At 44.8% G+C, this 20,986-nt stretch overlaps 2 protein-coding genes across 4 annotated transcripts; both read right to left on the bottom strand.

Moving 5' to 3' along the window:
• Positions 1 to 380: 380 nt before the first annotated feature.
• On the bottom strand, positions 381 to 20,972 carry twin (CCR4-NOT transcription complex subunit 6-like twin). 3 transcript variants are annotated; one of them, XM_033384476.1, is made up of 8 exons: positions 20,798 to 20,972; positions 19,780 to 19,811; positions 19,438 to 19,566; positions 19,167 to 19,353; positions 18,923 to 19,098; positions 2,586 to 2,654; positions 1,955 to 2,267; positions 381 to 1,893 (listed from the first exon to the last, which is right to left on the bottom strand). In XM_033384476.1, exons 2-8 carry the CDS (start codon positions 19,784 to 19,786, stop codon positions 1,119 to 1,121), a joined length of 1,656 nt encoding a protein of 551 aa, XP_033240367.1. In that variant the 5' UTR covers positions 19,787 to 19,811; positions 20,798 to 20,972; the 3' UTR covers positions 381 to 1,118. The 3 variants fall into 3 exon arrangements, with proteins under 3 accessions (XP_033240367.1, XP_003736601.1, XP_003736603.2); XM_003736553.3 differs by lacking the exon at positions 20,798 to 20,972 and adding an exon at positions 20,127 to 20,265; XM_003736555.3 differs by lacking the exons at positions 18,923 to 19,098; positions 19,167 to 19,353; positions 19,438 to 19,566; positions 19,780 to 19,811; positions 20,798 to 20,972 and adding an exon at positions 3,118 to 4,199.
• Positions 13,211 to 17,546, bottom strand: LOC4801791 (uncharacterized). The gene has a single exon (XM_003736557.3). The coding sequence runs from the start codon at positions 17,544 to 17,546 to the stop codon at positions 15,606 to 15,608; it is 1,941 nt and encodes a 646-aa protein (XP_003736605.2). The 3' UTR covers positions 13,211 to 15,605.
• Positions 20,973 to 20,986: the final 14 nt, after the last annotated feature.

Genomic DNA, 20,986 nt, shown 5'->3' on the forward strand with positions numbered 1-20,986 from the left:
GGTTGTGGGATGGCCCAATAAGTATATCTATACACATAATCTTGCATATCTTGTATCTCTATATAGTAGGGTTTACTTTGTCCATTTTTCCCATTTTGATTATTCTTCTGTTTGGTTAAAACCTTTTGTCAAAAAACGGTCTATTAATTAATTCTGCATATTTTCCTTCTTGTTTAATTTTTTACAATATTTTATGTTTTGTTTTTTTTTTACCTTTTACTTATAGTTTAGGTTTGTTTTTGCTATTTTTGTTTGTGTTTAGCTCTCTCTCTCTCTCTATTTCTCTTACGATCTACGACTGTTAAATGAAACATTTGGCTTACATTTATGCTCGGTTTTTCGGGTGTTACAAGAACTAAACAATGTACACAGATCGATCATAACTTTAAATGTAATTTATTCGATGGGGAAAATGTGTTTATGTTTGTGTATGTGTGTATGTGTGTGTGTGTGTGTGTTGTGTGAATGTGATAAAACCAAAAAAGAAAGGCGAGGGCGGGGCGCGGTTGTCAGAAGATTATCAGCAAGTAAGTTAAATTCCTCCAATTACGAGCTACGATCATACTTTGATTTTTTTTTCTTTTTTTTTTGGATTGCATTGGTAACGCGCTTTGCGAACCAGCGCACAAAGGAGCGAGGCCTCTGCAACGTCGTCAACTTATAACTTATTGGGTTTTTGTGATCGGATGATCGGGGCTTGGATGGGTATGGGGTTATCTAATCTTTTTAACGTACATAACTAAAACTGAATCTTGTTGCGAACAGAGCGCCACGTCAATTGTGGGTGCGGCAGGTGACCGTGGATTGGTTGTCTCTCTTCATTGCGGTGGTGGCTGCTTGTCAGTTGGTGCGGCTGCTGTTACAGGAGGTACCTTTCTTTGTGCCACTATGCGATGGCTGTGGCTGTGGCTGTGACTGTGGCTGCCGCTGCCACTGCCACTGTTGCTGCGTCCCCTGTAACTGCTGCCGTGGATATTATTTACCGCACTGTTGCTGTTGACGACGCCGGCGACACCACCACCACTACCACTGCTCCCACTTGCTCCTCCTCCGACTGTGGCTGCTGTCCGTGTAGTTGTCGTTGTCATCATGGTGGGTCTGCCGCGTCTATTCTATTGCTACCGTCTGTTGATCAGCCCGTTAGGAGGCGCCTGGCTGGCCGTGTGCATCAACTCCAGTTCAACGAGCAGCGGAAAATGATCGGAGGGTATGTGCGGATGGGGACATCCCACCACCTTGTTCTCGCGCAGCCAATCATTTGAGACGGGCCCAAGCAGACCCAGAGGCACCATTCCCGTCTTCGTATAGAATATGTAGTCGATGATGCCTTTGAAATCGAACGTGTAGTTAGTGTGCGGCATGATATCTTCGCTGTAGGCGGAGGCCAGTTTGAAGGAATGCGTGAACTCGTTGGTGTCGTTCGAAAGCAGGCGCTGCAGGCACGACTTGTAGCCCATGTCCTTAAAGTCCAGATGGTCCATGGAGACCCGTCCCTTGCCCAGATACTCAACCACCCCGGAGTCGGGTAGCGAATTGAAGTCGCCGCAGAGCAGTAGCTGAACACTGTTCGAGTCGTTCTTGTGTCCCGGTCTGAAGCTGTGCGAGGCCTCGTCAATTATCGTCTTGAGCTCATTGCTGAGCATCATCGTCTGGATGAGCTTGACATCACAAAATTCCGGATCCCAGTGGATGTGCGCCGTGCAGACGAGCAGCGGCTGTGAGATCTGTGTCACCTCGGACATCGGCTCCCAGGCATTCTCCTTCACCTTGAGCAGAGCGGCCAGACCAATGTTGTCCTTGGGCATCACACGGTTCAGCATGTTATCCGATCCCTCTGCATTGGCCATCGCCAGCTGGTTAAATTCGATCAAGTGCTCCTTGATCAAGGTGAATCTGCAAGCGAATCATACTTTAGCCTCTTCCAATCATTCCATTTTCTTTAACCAATACTCACTTTGAGGCCCTGAAGAATATTGCACACCCATCGACATACTTCCGCTCTACCTCGGACATTGTCTTGGCACGCGACTTGGGCGAGAATATGCCCTCGTAGCCATCGTTCTTGAGCTCTGGCAAAAAGAAGTGATAGAACTGCTCCGTTTCTATCTCCTGCAGGCTTATAATATCCGCCGAATAGTGACGGATCTCGTCGATGATTGACTTTTTTCGATAATCCCAGCACAGGGCCCACGATGGACAGTAGCCGTACATTTGCCGTGTCGCATATTTATCGCAGAGCACATTGTAGCACATAACCGTGAAAATGCCTGCCAAAAGTGGGACGGAAAAATATCAATTAATATATACATCATCGACTCGGGTAAAGGTTATGTTAAATGCATCCTTAGTAAAGATTCCACATCGAAGCAACGGACTACTTGTTGAAGGTATACCAGGAATAAATAAACGCTGACACATTTTTCGATACATTGGATACATGGTTACCAAAGGTTTCTGCTCCCCAACAACCGCCAACTGGAAGATCCAGGCACTCATATATGTATGTATATAGGTCACACATGAACGAGTAGATATACCATTGATGGTCTGGATAATTGCTGGAAAGGCTTAGGACTATGACTTACAGGCTGGACGCGTTTTGTTCGGCTTGGCCAGGGGAAGCCACGGCCTCTGGGGTGGTGGATTCACGGTAACTGCAAAGGGACAGAGATGAAGGTATTGTTATTTGGTGAGTGAAATGCAAAGAGAGTCATTCGATTACGAAGCTAACACCCGAGCATATGTACACACATATGCATATGCATGAATAACATGCACCCAACACCACACATTTGTACACGCAAACCAGCCCTCCCCGGATGACACACTTCTACCAGGGTCCATTTCCAGGAGGTGAAACATTCACACAGGTGACTCATTCCCGCTCTCGAGAGTTGCCTAGTCCCCTTGTGCAGTCTAGGAATGCCTCGCCTTATATTTATATACCTTGATCTTCATTGATCTCACACCAGACACCCAACGAGATTACAAACGGGGAAAGTGACATGCACAGGCAATCAAATTGCTTCCGCCTTTGGTTCTTTTTGGCCTTTTTGCATATGTATAAAAAGTGAGCGCGAGAGTGACCAAAAGAGAGAGAGAGAGAAGTGCACTTACAGGTGTTACCTGGATTTCTCCAATTGGCGGTAACATGGGATGCCTGGGCCATCGGATGATAGAGAACCTGGCGCGGTTGCGGGGGCGCGAAAGATCTCCGCGCCACACCGCCCCCATTTCTTCTGTTTTTATCCGTGGCGTCTATTCCTTCTTACAGCATTTTGAAAAGACGGGGACGGCGAAAAAATATTTGTTTTGTTTTGTCGTTACTGTTGCTTGCTGCTGCTGCGGCTGCTGCTGTTTGGCGGTTCTATTATGACCAGTTATGCTCCGTTATGTGTGGAACGCGTTCGCTCAGTTGCTAGGCGCGGGCCCTCTCTCCCGCGCGACCTGCCTGCTTGCACTCTCTGGGCTTCTCTCGCGACCTGCTGTCTAGGCGCACTCTCTGGGCGCCGCTCACGACCTGGCCTGGTCTCGGCTGCTTTGCACAAAACTCTCTTGGACTCCTCTCACGACCTGGCAGGCTGGAGCTTGTTGCTGCGCTGCTTCTGCTGCTGTTTTTGTTGTTGTTATTGTTTTTTTTTTGGTTTGTTTCCAAGAGTCGATGATTGTTTTTGCATTTCTTTTTCCCTCTCTGGTAATTTTGTTTGTGCACAACTCCAACGACGACTAAAAACTTTCACTTTTTAATAAATTTTGTGATTTTTTTTTTCATAATATGTATGTTGCCGCTTGCTGTTTTAGCATTTATTTACTGTTTGGGGGTCTGGGACTTGTATTTTGGTTGTGCTGTTGTAGTTTTTGCTTGTATTTTTTTGCCCCTTTAATGACTACATTAACATAATTTTGATGGCATTTTAATTGCAAAACTAGGGGCTCTGTACATTAATAATGCAAACAATTATATTATTTGATTGGAATTTAAATTGAAACTGCAAGCAAAACACAACAGAAATTACGCAGCACGCAAATGCGTCACCGAAAAAATGCGAAAAGCAAAACAGGATATTCGAGAAGAGAGGAGCAGGGCAGCAATAACGGTAGCTCTCTTCTCTATACGACTGACGGTGCAAGGCTAGTGTTGTTTTGCAGTATTGCTTGTGTGTGTTGGTTGGTTGGATTGCAATCGAAAACTGATTTTAAATTTTTCAAAAGATTATTGTAGTATCACAATCACACGTTTCGAGAACTCAAATCTCAATGCCAACTATTTTGTGATGCACAAGTACGAGTATCCCCAAGTGGCAGTGTAGGTTCTGCTGCTGCTGCTGCTGCTCTTTTTGTTGTTGTTGTTGGGATAGGAAAAGAGTGAGTGGTGGATATATACGTATGGTGTGTGGGGGGGTATGGTAAATTATGGAACTTTTACTGGACGCGTGCGCCCGCGCATTCGCTTGGAGCCTAGAGATGGCACCTAAACGGCACCCAACAGGTGTGGGTGGGGGATGAATGGGTAAATAATTTCACCAAATTTATGACTGATTGCCCCACACGACACGACGCACAAGCACACACGCACACACGCACACACACGCACACAAACGAGACATATGGAAAGCAGCGAGTCACGGGGTAACGGGGTGCCGAAAAAAAAACACTTTTTGACGAAATTTTAAAACAAATTTGTTCAACCAGCGAAGCGTGCCATGGAACCATATTTTTGGAGGAAAGTTGTAGTATCCACTCAAAGACAGACCAATGTTTCACAGACAAAAGACTCCATTGAACATAACAGTACAGTCTAGCAGACATATTAAATAAAGCCTTTGATTATACAAATCCCACACTAAACAATGATCAATTATAGAGCCATTAACAATCGTTTTGTGGTTATATAGTTGTGGGGTTCTATGGAAAATTAATCTCTTTAATATACGATTGAAACTACATAATGAAAACCTAATTGTTGTGAAACTGAAAGTTTCTCCTACAAAGACTTTTTTTCGACTGATCAAAACTATATGATATAAGGGGATATGATATGATCTTTATCTGATGAGAATACTATCCGACAGCTAAAGGATTAATCGAATGGAAACCCAAGAACCATTCGAAAACCAAATTGTAATAGACGTTTATATAGAGACCTCCGTATAAAAAATAGTTTATCCATAAGATATACGTGTAAATATAATTAAGTATGAGTTTGATTCCTCAAGACACTAGACGAAGAGGAAGATTGAGAGATCTATGCAAAACAGATCAATTATATTGTTTTTTTTTTCGATTGCCTTTCATTAATGCACGAATGCCTCCTACAAGTCACTTTTCTCCACTTCTATCACCACCACGACTTTGAATCTTCTTGCATCCTATGGGAAGACCTTTCTCTATATTTCTTGATCTTAATCTGTGGCTTTTACCCTTCCGTTCTCTTAACCTCCTGTTAGATTTTGTTGGATGGGAGTAAGTCTTCCCATCCTTTGACCGCTCTTTTGTGCGCCCCCAATCGAGATTATTTATTGCCTAATGGCCGCATATCAATTATATTTACTCTCTCTTGACACGGTTTCAGATAGGAGGAGGCTTCAGACCCGCAACTCAGACTCAAACGAAGTGGAGCTCCACAAATGGTTCAATATGCGGCGCTGAGCCGAGAGAGCCTGGTGTCACGCCATGTCGTGTTTGGAAGTGCCTTCTCCCTGCTGCTTCTCAAGAAAGCCCTTTCTATCTCATACAATTTTTCATGGTCGTTGCTTTGCCTGCATTCGAAAACAAAAAGAAATGAAATACACAAAAGCCACAAAACTTAAGAAACAGAAACGAAACACAACACAACACAAGACAAAAGTTCGAAAGGCAAAAACCCAAGTGAGCGTATCGAAAAAGAAAGTGAAATTCAAATTGAAATTTGGTGCGATTAAAAACGCCAAGAGGCCAATGCGGCAAGAGCCTGTTCCACACCAGTATCGAGAGTGTGTGTGTGTGTATCTGTCTGTGGATATCTTTGTGTGCAGTGTTGGGTTAGCCAAGCCATTTCGTATGCACAACGTGTTGCAGCCGCATCGGAGGCGAAGGAGGCGGAGTTGGAGGAGCCGCAACAGATCGGAGGCCTGCTCCGAATAGAAAACAAAAGTCAACTCGCCACTTGCCACACTTCGAAGCACTGCAATTAGATAACTTGTTTCATTTGCACCAGTTTTTTCTTTCCCAATGCGGCATCGACATCGACATCGGATCGGCATCGAAGGCGACGACGGGCTGCCAGCAAATGACTGCCAATGTTCAATGGCGTTCTCCGGCTACTCTTGGCACTACTTACAGTGGAACCTATAGATCAACAGTGGGCAGGTCTTTTGAATTTGGGGGCAGCCCCTTATCGGCTATTACCCTGAGTCTAACATCAATAATATGCCTCGGTTCGTACGACATGGATTTTGTTTTCCCATTCACGGGACCGAGCTAGCCTCGGGCGCAGTCTACGTTTATCAATGTTTCGAGCGTCATGCACAGGACATGTATTTGGTTTTACATTCCTGCGTCGGTTGTCTAAGATTAAATCTCAGGGAATCATGAGTAATGGGAGCAGTTGGAAGCAAAATCGTGATAGCTTGCAAAAGACTAGCTGTTTCTAGTCTCCCACTCGTCCTTCCTTCTGCAGGAAGTACACGAGTGGGAAACGCCAGGTTTGGGAGTTCTTACTAAACTGTCGGTCAAAAGACCGTTTGGTCTCGAAAGAAAGCATTTAAGCTGATAAAGCTATGGCATCAAAATTCAATGACATATGAAACCAGAATTAGCAATTGCATACATTTCTCCATTAATCAAACAAGACACTTCCTTAACTTTACACTTGATATAATGCTTTTATGTAAAAACAATACCGTGCTTCGCCTGGCACATATCATTAGATTGTCACGTTTCTATACGGTTCGGGGGTTTTTTTTTTCAACAAAAAAAAACCGCTTCTAAAAGCTAGTTTCTATTGCAATTCCTATTGTGGGAGGTTGAACATGTCATTTCAATGAGATAGAATTAGTATTTCTTACAACTGTCTTCAACGGACAGTCTCCATATAATTTATATCTCAAAGTTAGTTCCAGTTAGAGAAGTACGACTGTAGTGGAGTGGACTGGACTGCCGATTCGATGCTTCCACTTAAGACAATCTGGCATTAAAATCATAATAATGAAACACAATTTAAGGTGCACTTCAGGCACTCCATACTCCACTCGACAAACACACGTATCGTATGCGTGTGGGAAACCAGTTGGACAGCATTGCAGTGGCAGTGGCAGGGGCTGTGCTGTTGCTGTTGCTGTTGGCTGGTGGAGACTCTTTGGGTCTTTGGACGATCGTGACTGATCCGTGAGCGCCATATTCAAAAGACTGCAACTGAAACTCCAATTGTGCTGCGTCACATGGAAAATCAATTGGAAATGTGCGCGCGCACACACAATGATTATGCACAGAGCGAATGGTGTGGGGGCTTTCCTTTCCACCCGATCGCTGCATCTTCGTAGGAGGCAGCGGAGCTCACGCGATCGCCCAACAATGCTGCTCCCTCTGATGCTGCTGCTGCTGCTGTTGCACGCCGCCTGGTTACGTTTATTTTTCTTTCGCTGATCCACTTTTGAATCTTTTGCCCGCGCACGCTGGCTGCGGACTCGCACTTTCTCTCTCTCGCAGTTGGAAAGCTGCCTGCCGCATGAGGCATGAGGCATGGGGCATGATGCCTGCTGCCTGGAGATGGTGATGGGCAGAGGGAGGCGGCCGCTGACATTGAATCAGCCATCGAAGGGGCAGACAAACACATACCTGCGACTCCACTCCACACGCAGTAGCCCATTCCCTGGTCTATCTGTCAGTGCGTCTTTCCGGCTTTCCATCTACCCATAAAACTTTCTAACCATTTGCACTTCCTTTTACGCAACAACAACCTTGATAAGCCCCCCTCACAAAAACCAACCAAGAAATTAAGGCTATCTTCAGTTGCCGAAGCTTTAGATACCCTTAAATTTGCATATCTTTTTAATGGGAGCCGCTTTGGCCACACATAACTTAGTACACATTATATTATGTAACACGTTTTGGTTTAAAAAAAAGTATCATGAGTACCACTACAATGCCCGCTACTCAATCAGTATATACATACTCGTATGTATTCGTATGATTTATGTAACCTATGCAATACATTGATGCTGATCAAGAACGTATCCATATCATATCCTTAATGGGATCGGAAACGCTTCTTTCAAAGTTTATTATTTATGATCCTGAGCTCTAGATCTGTGTGGCTCCGAATTACTGCTTCAGAAGGAAAGTTACCATCAATATCATACAAGAAATGCTTGATAAATATTGTAATACCCTCTGCTTTAAAGGGTACTGGTACAATATAGCCAAATGAAAACGAAAAGAAACGAAATTAAACGAAAACAGGCTGGCTGTAAGTCTCACTTCCGCATTTAAAACAATAACAACAAAAAGCGGGGACGCGAGACCAGACAGAAGACATTTCCGATTTCTGCTGCATATTTATAAGAAAATATGGGCCAATTATGCGAATCGCTCGAAAAAAGAGACTCCACTCCAAACAAAAACGAGAAACGGAAAAAGCTTTGTCATGACCAAGCACAAAATACTGCCCGTCCAACAACGAAAAAGAGAGAAAAAAGTTCACATTTCGTAACCGAAATAACAGTTAACATTCACAAAAGCCAACAACAGGGAGGAGTACGGCGCTCTGGCGCTGGTTATATGGGGAGGGGTACGGTACGTGATGGCCCCAAATGAACAGCTGTTTTTTTTTGTTTTGTATTGTTGTTGCTGCTGCTCGTTACTATTATAATTTTTGGCACTAATATCATCATCATCATTGGATACTGCTACCTCTGTCGCGTCGCTTCCTCTGCCTCTCCCAGTTGCAGTTATAAATACCGGTTTCGGCTATAAGACTGGAGTGTACGGGTATAAATAAACCATTTCAACTCTTTGTCGTGCTCTCATACCCAGGAAGACACCAAATCGGGGCCCAAAAGGTAGATTGGGCAGAGCGCTCAGAGCGGTGGGCATGCTTAAACCGTTATCCCTTAACCAAACCAACCCAACCCTTATCGGAGAAACTTAAGTCGAGCATCAGTGTGCCTGGTCGCGCACACAACATGTATTTTGTTTTTAGATTTTCAAAAACTCCCAGTAATGAACACAGGGTACCCTGCTGGTCCATGATGTCCCCATTTTCTCTATATATAGTACATACATTTCCTCTTCCCTTATGGTTTTCGACATGCTCCACTAAATCGGCTAACAATGTGGGAATCGATGATGCCGCGATGCGTTTAAAATGCATTACAAAGCACAAAGTTGTCATAAAAATTAAATTAAATAAAAGCCAAAAAACGAGCAATAAAAGCAACAGGAGGGAGCAGAGCGGAAGAAAAAACTCTGCAGACTTAAGCCAATTAAACGATTAGGTAACAGTTACAACAATAACAGCAGCAACAGCAGGCAGAAGGGGCAGTGGCAGTGTATGCAATGGGCACTGAAAAACATCGTCATCAAACAGCGGCAGCGGCAGCAGCAATAATAATAAAGCCCAGACGACGGACCAGGCCAAGTGATGCTCGTAAACCTACATACTAGAGGGGCAAAATTTGTACAGACGATGGCAACAGCCACAGCAACACAGAAAGAGATAGACAGAGAAACGCAACAACGCAATCCGCGAAGAAAAAAGAAGTAGAAGACCCTAGAGTTTCGACTACAGGTATACCTAAGCTACATTCTTAAATATGCACAAAAGACATATTTGGTTATATTTGTGAAAATGGGAACGTAATGATCTAAAGCAGATTGGTGGGGAATAACTAAATAAGCTTTGAATAAACTGCAGAAATATTACCTCTAAAACTATCTCTTAGACTCTTAAATATGATGTGCTAATTGCAAGATCACCATTTACTCTTGTGCTCTAGATCGTTTCGTGGGCAGAATATACACCATCTTTATGGTAACGAATACCCACTTGTTGTGCGATTCCAGTATACCCTTTCAACCCTAAAATTCTAGGGTATTAAGAGCAGAAAAAATTAATTCATGGTGTGCTCATTTCTTGAGCGAGCGCACAAAAAACCAAAAGAATAAATTACAACAACAACAGCAGCAGCCAGAAACGTCAGTAAGACTTAACACCAAGAGAGTCTCTATAGAGAGTCCAGCCACTCATCTACTACCAAGCAACCATCAACCAGCCCCATCACTCATAGTAGCTCCGGTGTCCGATCTCCGGTCAGGTGGGGATCCGGCCCTTTGACTGTGTGTCTCTTCTCTTTCTCTTTTTTCTTCTTCTTTCGAATGGGGGTTTACGTCAGAGGCGCGACATTAGGCCTCGAATGATTTCATCATTTGATGCAGCATCAGCAGACAGGCATTGCGAGATCTTCAAGAGATCTTGGATAGATCTTTTGTGGTTGGAGCAAAAGGTAAACGGCGTGGCTGCAGTAATGACAATGAGATGGATGAGTGGTCAGATGCGTTGATGGGCTCTCAATCGGTTATTAGTTGTTCTAATGACCATCACTCGCATCCACTGGTTGCAATCTTAGCTTGTGACCTAATCATGTTCTAAAGAAATGTACAACCTAATTAGCTTTTGATTATGAAACTCTTAAATAACATGGTTGTCTTCTAAAGCCTGATTAGCCCAATTAGCCTGACAATTTACATGAAAAGTGCAGCCAAAAAGGTGTGGAATCTTCAAGGTTAAATCTATTTGGCTATACCTCAATTCTTTTATATTTTATTTCCATTCAAACATCAAATTCTTTGTCTGTTTGTCAGATCTACAAATTTCTCAACAACATAACCGCATATTTCCACACACACACACAAAGAGTACATTACTTGCAGACATACTTTAATAGCATCCAATTATATGCACATATAATCCACATTAAGCTGTGTGGAACCCAAGCCCTTCCTTCCATCATTCCACTGTGCTAAGGAGAGCACGAATGAGCGAGCGAGCAACTCTTCTGTAGCACGACAAAGAAACCAACAGAAAACAGTCTAAGAACTGAAATAATACCAAGCAGAACTATTACAAGAATCACCACGAGTAAACCACATGAAAGACGAAGTGGGGACCCAAGCAAAGAGCGTTCGCAGACGACATTAAAAGTGGGAAAATAAATGTAATAATGACATTTGTGGCCGTTAGGAGTTGGGATTCTTAACTGTTTGACATTTTGCGTAACCTTTTTCGTAGACATTTGGCCTTTATTCGGATTAACAGCATATTTCTTATGTTGTTTTTGTGCTTTTGTATGTAAGTCTCTCCCTCTCTGGCGAACGGAGGAGGAAGTTCGTTCCGAGAGGAACTTTAACAATCCGTTCCCATTGCCCATTGCCCATGCGATGCCGTGATGATGAACGTTTTTTTCGTCTGGCCCACTGAACTGGCCAAGTTAATTGGAAACTGAAACTTTCAATTTCATGGCGAAATGCTAATTTCCCATCCAAAAGAAAAGTCAACTTGGTGGAAAAGTAGCTAGACGACAAAGTAGGGGGCACACAGAGGAAATGTGCAAAAAAAAAACAGAAAATGGCAAGACAAAATGAAAAATGTCAGTAGAAGAAGCAACAGGTAAGAATATTATTGAAGTAGTCCAAGTGGCGATTGGAATACCCTTTCCAGAACCTATCAACTATTCAATATCCAATGTTTGAAGTCTTCACAGTGTTTACTTTTGCCATCTTCAGCCGATAAGTGAATGATTAATTGTAAGGTTGCATTCGATAACTAAATCGATCAGAGAGCTGACTAATCAATTGGGAAACTCCCTTGCCAGTGTCATGGATTTATGTCTTTTGGGTAATACTACCTACTACGGCTTTATACGGCTTTCTACAGCTGATTTGTGGTTTACTTATAATATGGAAACAACCAAAATAGAGGAAACAACAGTAAAATTAATTACACAGATTTGATGCTTTGTTCTTACAACACGAAAAGAATCGACGTTTTTCCTTCATAGATCTAGAAGGGATCCATAATCTACTGCTGCGCTTCCATAAATGTATTTGTTTTAAGGATTACTAGGCCTGTGCAAAAAATTCTTTCAATAACTCCATCTTTGACCTAATCGAAACAATTTTCGATGTTCTGAAATCGGAGTCACGATCCAGAAGATACCCAAATCATGTCGCAACTAAAAGAAACTAATTGGTTGGCTCTTTTTCGGTTCAATGCCCACAGAACGACAAAGCGCGCATACCCCCTGCCCGGTTAGGGAAGGTGAGGAAAAACAATTAAATTTTGAGTGGCCAGAAGGAAGGAGAGAGCGAAGCCGAGCGACATGGTGGATGGTGAAACACATAGTGTCTGAGAGAGATGGCCTGGCCTGGCCCCGCTTGGTTGGAGAGAAGAACAACAGCAACGCGACGCGACGCGACGCATTTATTGACGTAGCCAAAACACATTAGCCACCGCTGCTGCTGCTGCCTCTGCCTCTGCCACTGCCACTGCCACTCGGTGGCTCGTACCGTACCCGATGCTGACTGAAGCTGATGGCGCAAACAGTGTTGCAAATGACCCAATTATCCACTGACCCACTCAACGCTCGACGGTCCGGTCTGCGCCGGTCCGGGTCCGGACCTCTGGAGGTTCAGACCTCGTTGTGAAAGCCCTGATGATGCGAGTTCCCCCGACGGTTGCAAATGGGAAATAGGCGTCTTTAGCAGCATTTAACAAAAAAAAAATAGAATACAGAACAGAACAAGCTGGATGACGAGAAAGATACAACCCTAAAATGGAGACATTAATTAGCCTAATGACGGGCACAAAATGTTTAAAATTAATTTGCCAGGTACGGTTATTACAGCGGTTAATCTTTTTCGCAAAAAGGTGAAAGGTTGGAGCCTGGACGGCACAGCCAATTCATCAAATTTTATCTGTCCATCCACAGTGGGATTCCAGCCACCTCCTCTACACTCTGGCAATGAGAAAAGACATCGTCTTCTGTCCTCAAGAGCTAATGTTTTGGGAAAGTTCATCTTCAAGTGCATTGCGCTCGTAGGCCTACGGAAACCCGCACGAAAGTTCTGTTTGTTTTTCCACCTCTCGTACGTGCCTCATTAGAAGATAAAGTCTTTTGGGGGTATCTTCTCCAACCTCCAATGTTTCGGGGCTATCAAAACAGCAATCAAGTTCTTTTTGTTTGACATTTCTGTTTACACTTTTTATTGAGTTCTCGAGTTCGAACTTAATCAAAATAAATAGGGTTTTTTTTGTGTGTTTTTGTATGGGGGCGGGATACAACTGTGGGGCTGGGATCGTTGTGGTTATAATAGAGGGGGAGGTTACTGTGTAAACTATATTGTTATTTGTGCAAAAACGATGCTTACGAACAAACAAACACTACAATACGATAGATAATACAATACAAACTAGTGAAAATAATAATTAAATAAATTAGCTTCGAGTGGTAATTTCTATCTGGGGAATGGTAACACAAGTCGCTGTCTGTCTGTGCCTGTCTGCCGGAACTTGCCAATGGAAAATCTGTGACATTTTCCAGCAGCTCTGAAGCTGATGCTGAGGCTGAGACGAAGACTCGAAGCCAAAGTCGAAGCCGGAGTCAGAGTCAGAGGCAGAGTCGAGTAGAGCGGAAAACTTCCAAGCAATTTCAGTGCGCTTGCGCGCCCGCGTTCGTGAGTTTCTTTTAATTAAAAAGAGAGAAAAAAAATATAACAGGCGAAAACTTTTACTCGCCAACAAACAAAGCAGGTAACTAGGGCTGCTCTCGATTTTCAGATTTAGATTTTATGCTTTGGCGATCTTCACAATCGGAATTAATTGTTGCACCAGATCTCCACTGCCACGGAGGAAGATCTCATCTACAACACATCTAATTTGTTACAATTCCAAAATTATGAGTCTTTATTTGAAATGAAAAGAATGAATGGTACTTCAAGAATCGATCTTGTCGAGCTACAAGCTTGGTGCTAGCGTTGACAGTAGTCTCTGAGATGTTCCAAGACTTCTACAGAGGGATTTGAAGCTGGGTTTTCTAATTAGAAGTTCATTTGAATAAAGTATCACGAATCTGATAATTTTATGATACTAACTGTTATAGAATTTAACGAATAAAATGATTTAATAATGAAATACATTATTTTGCCCCAATAAACTCACTGAATCAGGGAAATGCTAAAGAGAACATTGAAATTACATTAAGTTAAGGTATCTAGATCGACTGGACTATCCCTTACCCCGAACCATCTTCGAATGAAACCTTCGAATACCACTTTCCATTCAAATCTGAGGATCTGATCCTGCACCAACTCACAAGTGTGCTTGCATTTCGAAATTCCATGCATATGATAGATTTACTAACCAATAGACTTATATAACCCTCACAGAGATCCTTCCTTTTGTGTTTAAGGATAACTTAGGGACTTACAAAACTAAGAAAAGTTCACGTTGTAGCGCTTCGACACGATTATACCCTAAAAATAATATTAAATAGAACCCAAGGAGTCGAAGATAAAACAATATTATTATGTAGGAACGTTGGCTTAAGCTCGATAATGTCCTACAGCTACCAGCTAAAAGTAACCCATAAACACACACCCCGTACAAATCTATACAAAACTCCTGGGTTTAACGTTAATGCACAAATAACAACAGCAATTAAGTATATGTATATAATGTAGATATATATAGGTATGTCTAGATATACCTCTAATTATGGTTGTAGATCTGTAGATATAGCTAGATATACTCGGTAGATCTGTAGATATAGTACAGGTATAGTAGTATATTATAGGTTCAATTCGTAGTTCAATCTCTATCCGATTTCTACAAAGTTTCTTCTTCTTTTTGCGCCACAAAATCTGCATAAGAGTCTCGCGAACCCAAGTCTCTCTCTCTCACATCGTTCCCTCCACCCGCAACCCGCTGCCGCTCCCCGTCATCCACTTGTGGTCTTTGGCAAAAAGAAAAAGAAACAACAAAAAAAACACTGTCTTAAAAATACAAATCGACGCTGCGTCGCAGGCAGTGAAAGTGAAAGTTTTGAAGCTAAAGTGTTGTATGTACAAGGTTTCCATCCAGTCTCCCAAGTCCCGGCGGCGTCGGCTGCGGCGGCCTGTCTTTCTGTTCCGTTTCGTACGATTTCCATCGGGGTTTGGGGTTTGTACAACTTGGTTGGCCTTTTGTTTTTGCTTTCTTCATCGTCGCCCGATGATCGTGATGATGATGTGATGATCGTCTCCACATACGAATATGCCTTGAACGAATTTAATAGCTTTTCTTCTTTCTCGGCTCTTTCGTTTAGGAGGTTATGCAATTGATGTTTTGGTAGAAATTGGACATTTTTTGAATATACATTTTCTTTCCGTGCACCCACGCATCGTCCGCCACACAGCTGCGTCTGCGCGGATCAATCTCTCTCCCTGTCTCATTCAAAATGAACGACTTTCGAACGCCTGCCTTTTAAGGGCAAGGCGACGGCGACGGCGGCGACTCCTCCCTTCCTTCAGTTATTATATATATTCCAGGGGATTGTCGCTTTGGATTTTTGATTAGTTTTTCATTGTCGTCGTCACGAGATGGTGGAAAATGCTGGCTTCAATTTACCGTGCAACGTTCCCAGTATCAGCCGCCTGCTTGTGGGTGTGTCGCGGCGGCTGTCTCGGTCTTGGTTTTGGTTTTGGCTTGGTTTGGCAGCTGCCACTTGGCTGTCATCGTGTCCGCCTCCACCTCCACCATGCTGCTGCTGCTGCCACAACAGGCCAAAGCAATTGTTATAAAATTGCTGTGACGCTGCTCCTCCCTTGTCGATGCTCATGCTGATGCTATTGTTGCTCTTTTGGTTGCTGTCGCAGCTGTTGTTGTTGTTGCAATCCACAAGAAAATCCAAAGATGTGGGCGTCGCATCCGTCAGGTTCAGATTCAGATTCAAATGCTCAAAGCTAAAGACGAGGCCAGAGTCTCGACTGTAGCTGCCAGCACTATCCAAGCCACTGTCACTGGCTCCCGATCCCAATACCGATCCGTGCCGATCTCCGCCCGACGCTGACGCACTGCTGCTGCACGTCTCGATGAGCTTCCTCGATATCTCGTTGATGCTCTCGTCGAGCAACGTCTCCGCCTGGGCGCAGGCGGAGGAGTAGGATGATTCCGATGATGCCCTGCCTTTGAAGCCAAAGTTGCCAAAGAGATCGTTGGCTATGTTAATCCCACTCAAGATATCGCCGTAGCCCGAGTCATCGCTGAGACTGCACTGCGAGGGCGTCGCGATAACGCCCTCATGGGCATGACCCACTTGGTGGCTGCGCTGCGATCCAATGACTCCCACAATCTCCGCGCGACTGCTGTCCCCGGTTATGGGGGCAAACTCCTCGACGGTTTCCTCCGGCAGAGTGGGAGCGTTGCAGGCCTGTGGCAGGCTCTGGGAGCATATGGAGCTATCGCAGGAGCTGTCCGACGAGTGCGTGGACGAGGTGGAGGAAGAGGACTCCCGACTGCCACCGCCCGGCTCGCTGGACGAGGCATCGGAGAGCGAGCGATGCAGGGTCTGTGCCTGATAGTCCCACAGGGATCGCAGCGGATCGCAGTCCCTGCAGAAGCAAACGCCGTGCGTGTGATCATGCTGCAGGACTCCGCCCCCACCGCCCAGAGGCAGTAGATGGTGGTATGGATGCTCCTCTCCCTGGACGGACGCCTTCATCTGCATATCCGGTTCTATCTTGAGTAAGACTCCGTTGCCGGGCTTTCGATCCTTCTTGCGGCGCTTGCGCGGCTTGATGATTCGTGGCAGGCAGCTCTCCGGCGTCGGTGTGGCATCCTGGCCGCTAGTGGCACTGCCAGCCAGCGTCTGCTTTTCCTGGCTTTGGAGCATGGGCGGAGCAGAGTTCTGGTATCGTAGGGCCCGAGATTTATCCGCCAGCTTGAAACTTTGGCTAGTTGGGGGCATTGGCTGGTAGGCACTCCACGACGGGGGATGGTGCTGCTGTTGCTGTTGCGGCTGGTGGTGTTGTGGCAGATTCTGCTTGCCGTTCTGCTGGAGGAGCGGCATTCCCTGGGCGTGGGCCGCCAGCTGGGACATGGTGTGTACCCCCGTCGGAGGCCATGGTGGCGTCTTGGGAGCCGTCTTCCTTAGCAAACGCTGACGCTGGCCCGGCGACAAGTGGCTGGAGGCGTTCGAGATAAGTGGGATTCCTGCGCACTCGTTGATGCGCTGCTGATTAACCACAGGCGGTATGGACAGACCAATGCCGTAGCCGGCTGGCTGAGGGGATGGAGGGAGTGGAGTCTGCGCCTGAGCAGGTGTCCAGCGAACGTGTGGTCCATGATGCAGGCGCTGACGCTGTAGTTGATTGTAGCAGGCGGCGGTGGCGGCTGAAGTGGGGGGAGGAACCGGCGGCGTTGAGGCCCAGTGCAAGTGCTGTTGCTGGTGCTGATGCTGATGGTATCTAGCAAATGGTCCAGCGAGGATGTTCCCGTTGTCTGGCGCGCGATAGACGGCGACATGAGATCTCATAATCCTGCCGCTCTCCTTGCTGATTTCTGTGGGTGTTGGCGTCGTCTGTTGCTTGTCGTCTGGGCTTGGAACGTAGTCGATTGCACATCACTTGGCCGCTTTCAATATACTATTCCCGCAACACTCAATGATGCATTTGCACGACCCGTGGGGATTACCAAAAAATCTACAAATCTCTGTCTACAACGAAATGAAAAGCGAACTGGAAACTGGGACAAGCCGCTGCTGCTGCTGCTATTTCTGTTGCTGCTCGCTGGCTGTCAATTACGAAACACTTTGCGCATGCGCGGCTGCCAACCGAAACACGGGTAAGGGTAAGGGTACGGGTACGGGTACGGAACGAGTGCCGAGTACGAGACGAATCGGGTGCGACGGTCGCAAACGGGTTTTTTCTGTGGCCAAGAGCAAGAGCAGAGAGCGTCCGTTTTGTAGCCTGGCGTGCGGCAGACTGAAGTCAGCTGAAAATTCAATTCAAGCTTTTGTGCGCCGGCCCCCACATGGGTTAACAGTAAAAGCCGTTATGCACTGTTGAGAGCGCGCTCTCGATCTGGCTCTCTTTCGGCTCGCTCGTCTTTGATTCTCTTGGGTTCCACACTCGCGATCCACAAACACTGCCGGCTTGATCATGCACGCTGAAAGCTGCAAGCTGCACGCGGCTCTCGGGCCAACGTCCAGAGCGGCTTTTTGCATGTCGAGGTCGTGCAGTTCTTTTTTTCAGCCGCTGCCAATTGTTGTAATCGTTGCATTCAATTAAAAAAAATAGCAACTTATAATTGTTGGCTGTGCATTATGTTTTTGGGCATTAATGGGAAACCATGAGTTTGAACTTTAATTACAGCTGCTGTCAAACTGGTTACTTGACTGATCCTGGTACTCATAGTACATGGCGCGAAATTGGGGTATCATACTGTCTTGATTTTTTGTATTAACTGGAATTAAAGGTAGTCCTTTTCAACACTAGTTGCACCAAACAGCTGTTAACAACACTAAAGTCTAGAAAATTATCGACTAGGTTTAAGCAACAACGATCAAAAAAATGGGAAAGGACGCAAAAATTACAAGACTTCCGAGAACGGTGTTCCTTGGAATGTCACATATCACCAGAAAGTAAGCTATAAGGTTCATTAAATATAACCCATACATATGTACATATGTACATCTCAACCAAAATCATAACTCGCCACAAAGTCAAAATACCCTTGGTGGCACAGAGAAAACTTTCTCTTTTCGGAAGCCTTTTTTCCATGCTGATATGCTTTCCTTTTTACCCCCACATACCTGCACACAGATCCGCTCCATGAACAGGAGCGATCAGGCACAGACATCACACTCATACAAAAAAATAAAAAAATAAGAAAAATGAAGCGTAGACTCACATGACAAGTTGTCCAGCATGTAGGTGAGCAGTTTGGACGTGCCATTCGGCTCGTTGTAAATGTTCATAAACTCCTTTTGCAGCGGATTGCCCATCAGACCGAGTATGACCAGATGGAAGAGCTTGCCAATCTCGTACGGCAGCACGCGCAGAAAGTTGTTGTTCAGCAGCAGTTCCCTAAAAAGGAGCAACAATTGTGAGTGAAAGATGTGGTTTCCATGACATGCATGCGCATCGTAACCCACCTCAGCTGTATTAACTCTCCAAGCTCGGCGGGGAGACTTCGCAGCTTATTGCTGGAGAGATCCAGGGTGCGGAGACTGGTCAGCATGCCCACGTCGGCGGGGAGACGCAGCAGCTGGTTGTCGTTCAGGTAGAGGGCGGTCAAATGCTCGAACTCCCACAGCGAGGGGCTGATGTTCCGCACGCAGCCTGTACGAAACGATATATATGAGAGCCATGAGCCAGATGAAGAGCCAGAGAGAGATCAACAGTTATTTCGGGTGCATCACTCACCAGTTATTTCGAGGCCGCTCCAGTTTGTCTTTTTGCCAGCGGCAATATCCTCTTGGGAAAGAAAGATCTGCTGCCTTCGATTAGCGCTGTCGTATTTGTCTTTGTTACGAGACATCTTATAATGGTTGCCTGCGAGAGATGCAAAGAAAGAGCGGGAGAAGAGCACAGTTAGAGGAGCGTTGGGTATTAAGGCACTGCGGTGCAAGCTCTTTTTAAAGTATGTTAGGGCTCGTTCATGTTAGGAGACGAACCCTCGCTTAGCAACACAAATGGAATGTATTTTTGTAAGTCAATATTTTTGTTTTGTTTTCATTTTTAGGATAGTTGGAAACAAATCATAACCTTTCATAATAACCGCCTGATGATAAGCGTCTCTGCAAAATATTAATAAATTGGTTTGAATTATTATTTTGTATTAGTAAACAAAGATAGACTCGATACTGGATAGGGTTTGGGGGGGTGGTTGGGGTCCAAAATCAAAAGTAAATGCAAAAAAAGGACTCTTGCAAGCGCGCGCAAAGTGCAAGCCCACACACAATACACACACATAATCGTTTACGACCGACCACGCAAATGGAGGGTTACAGTTAGAGAGCAAGCTTTTCAATGGCGTGGGCCAATCCACGTAAAATGGACGAAACGAAGCAGTATAGATGAGATTCCGGGTCCGGTCCGGCTATTCAGTTCACCTGCATGTGGGGTTCCTGTGGCTCAACCTCTCTGCACTTTTCCAGCGACAATTGTCCGCCTTTAACGCTAATTGCCGCCTCTTTCCACACGCGCCTCTGTCTATTCCCTTGTGCGGTCTGTTCTCGTCGCCGCTTATTCCTCAATAATTTTGAAAGGCTAACTGTCGCTGTCAGTATTTCTTCATCACTCTATAATTTAGTCAAATGCACAAGTAATTTCATATTTTTTCTCGTTTTTCTCGCTTTTTTATGGTTTTCTAGTCATAATTCTCGACTCAAAAGGAAACTTCTATATTGCCTTCTCTCCCATTTCTTTTTCTGCGCGTTTTGCATTCCCTTCAGTTATTGCGCGTTTCATTTTCATCGTCTTTTCTTGTTTTTGTATACATGGTGGCTTGGAGTATTGCCACTTGCTGATGCTTCCGCGGGAATCCAATACTCGTCACCAGAATTTAGAAACTTTTCTCCATTTAGACAGACATTTCAATGCTCTTTGTATATCAAACAAAACTGGGTTTTTAGTCAAAACAAAACAAGCGCTCTTCTCTCCCACACAGCTCTGCACACACACACAAGCACACACCACACACGCATCGCATGCAAGCACGCAGGCAGACACACACGCACACTCAGATACAGGAATGAAATAAAAACACGTAGAGATTTCGTACTATTTGCTTAACTAAACTAGCCACTTTTTGGATTCTTTTATTTGGCTTTAACTGTCTGTTTGGCGCGTTATCCACAGACGTCTTATTTTTTTATTTATATTTAATTATTTGATCAGCGCTCCGCTATGTGTAAACTCTCGCTCTTCTTTTTTCTGCTTTGGCCATTTCTCTTTTCTTCACTTCTTCGGT

The sequence above is a fragment of the Drosophila pseudoobscura genome, chromosome 2 (assembly GCF_009870125.1).
Source record: "Drosophila pseudoobscura strain MV-25-SWS-2005 chromosome 2, UCI_Dpse_MV25, whole genome shotgun sequence".
In the NCBI taxonomy this organism is placed as follows: Eukaryota; Metazoa; Arthropoda; class Insecta; order Diptera; family Drosophilidae; genus Drosophila; species Drosophila pseudoobscura.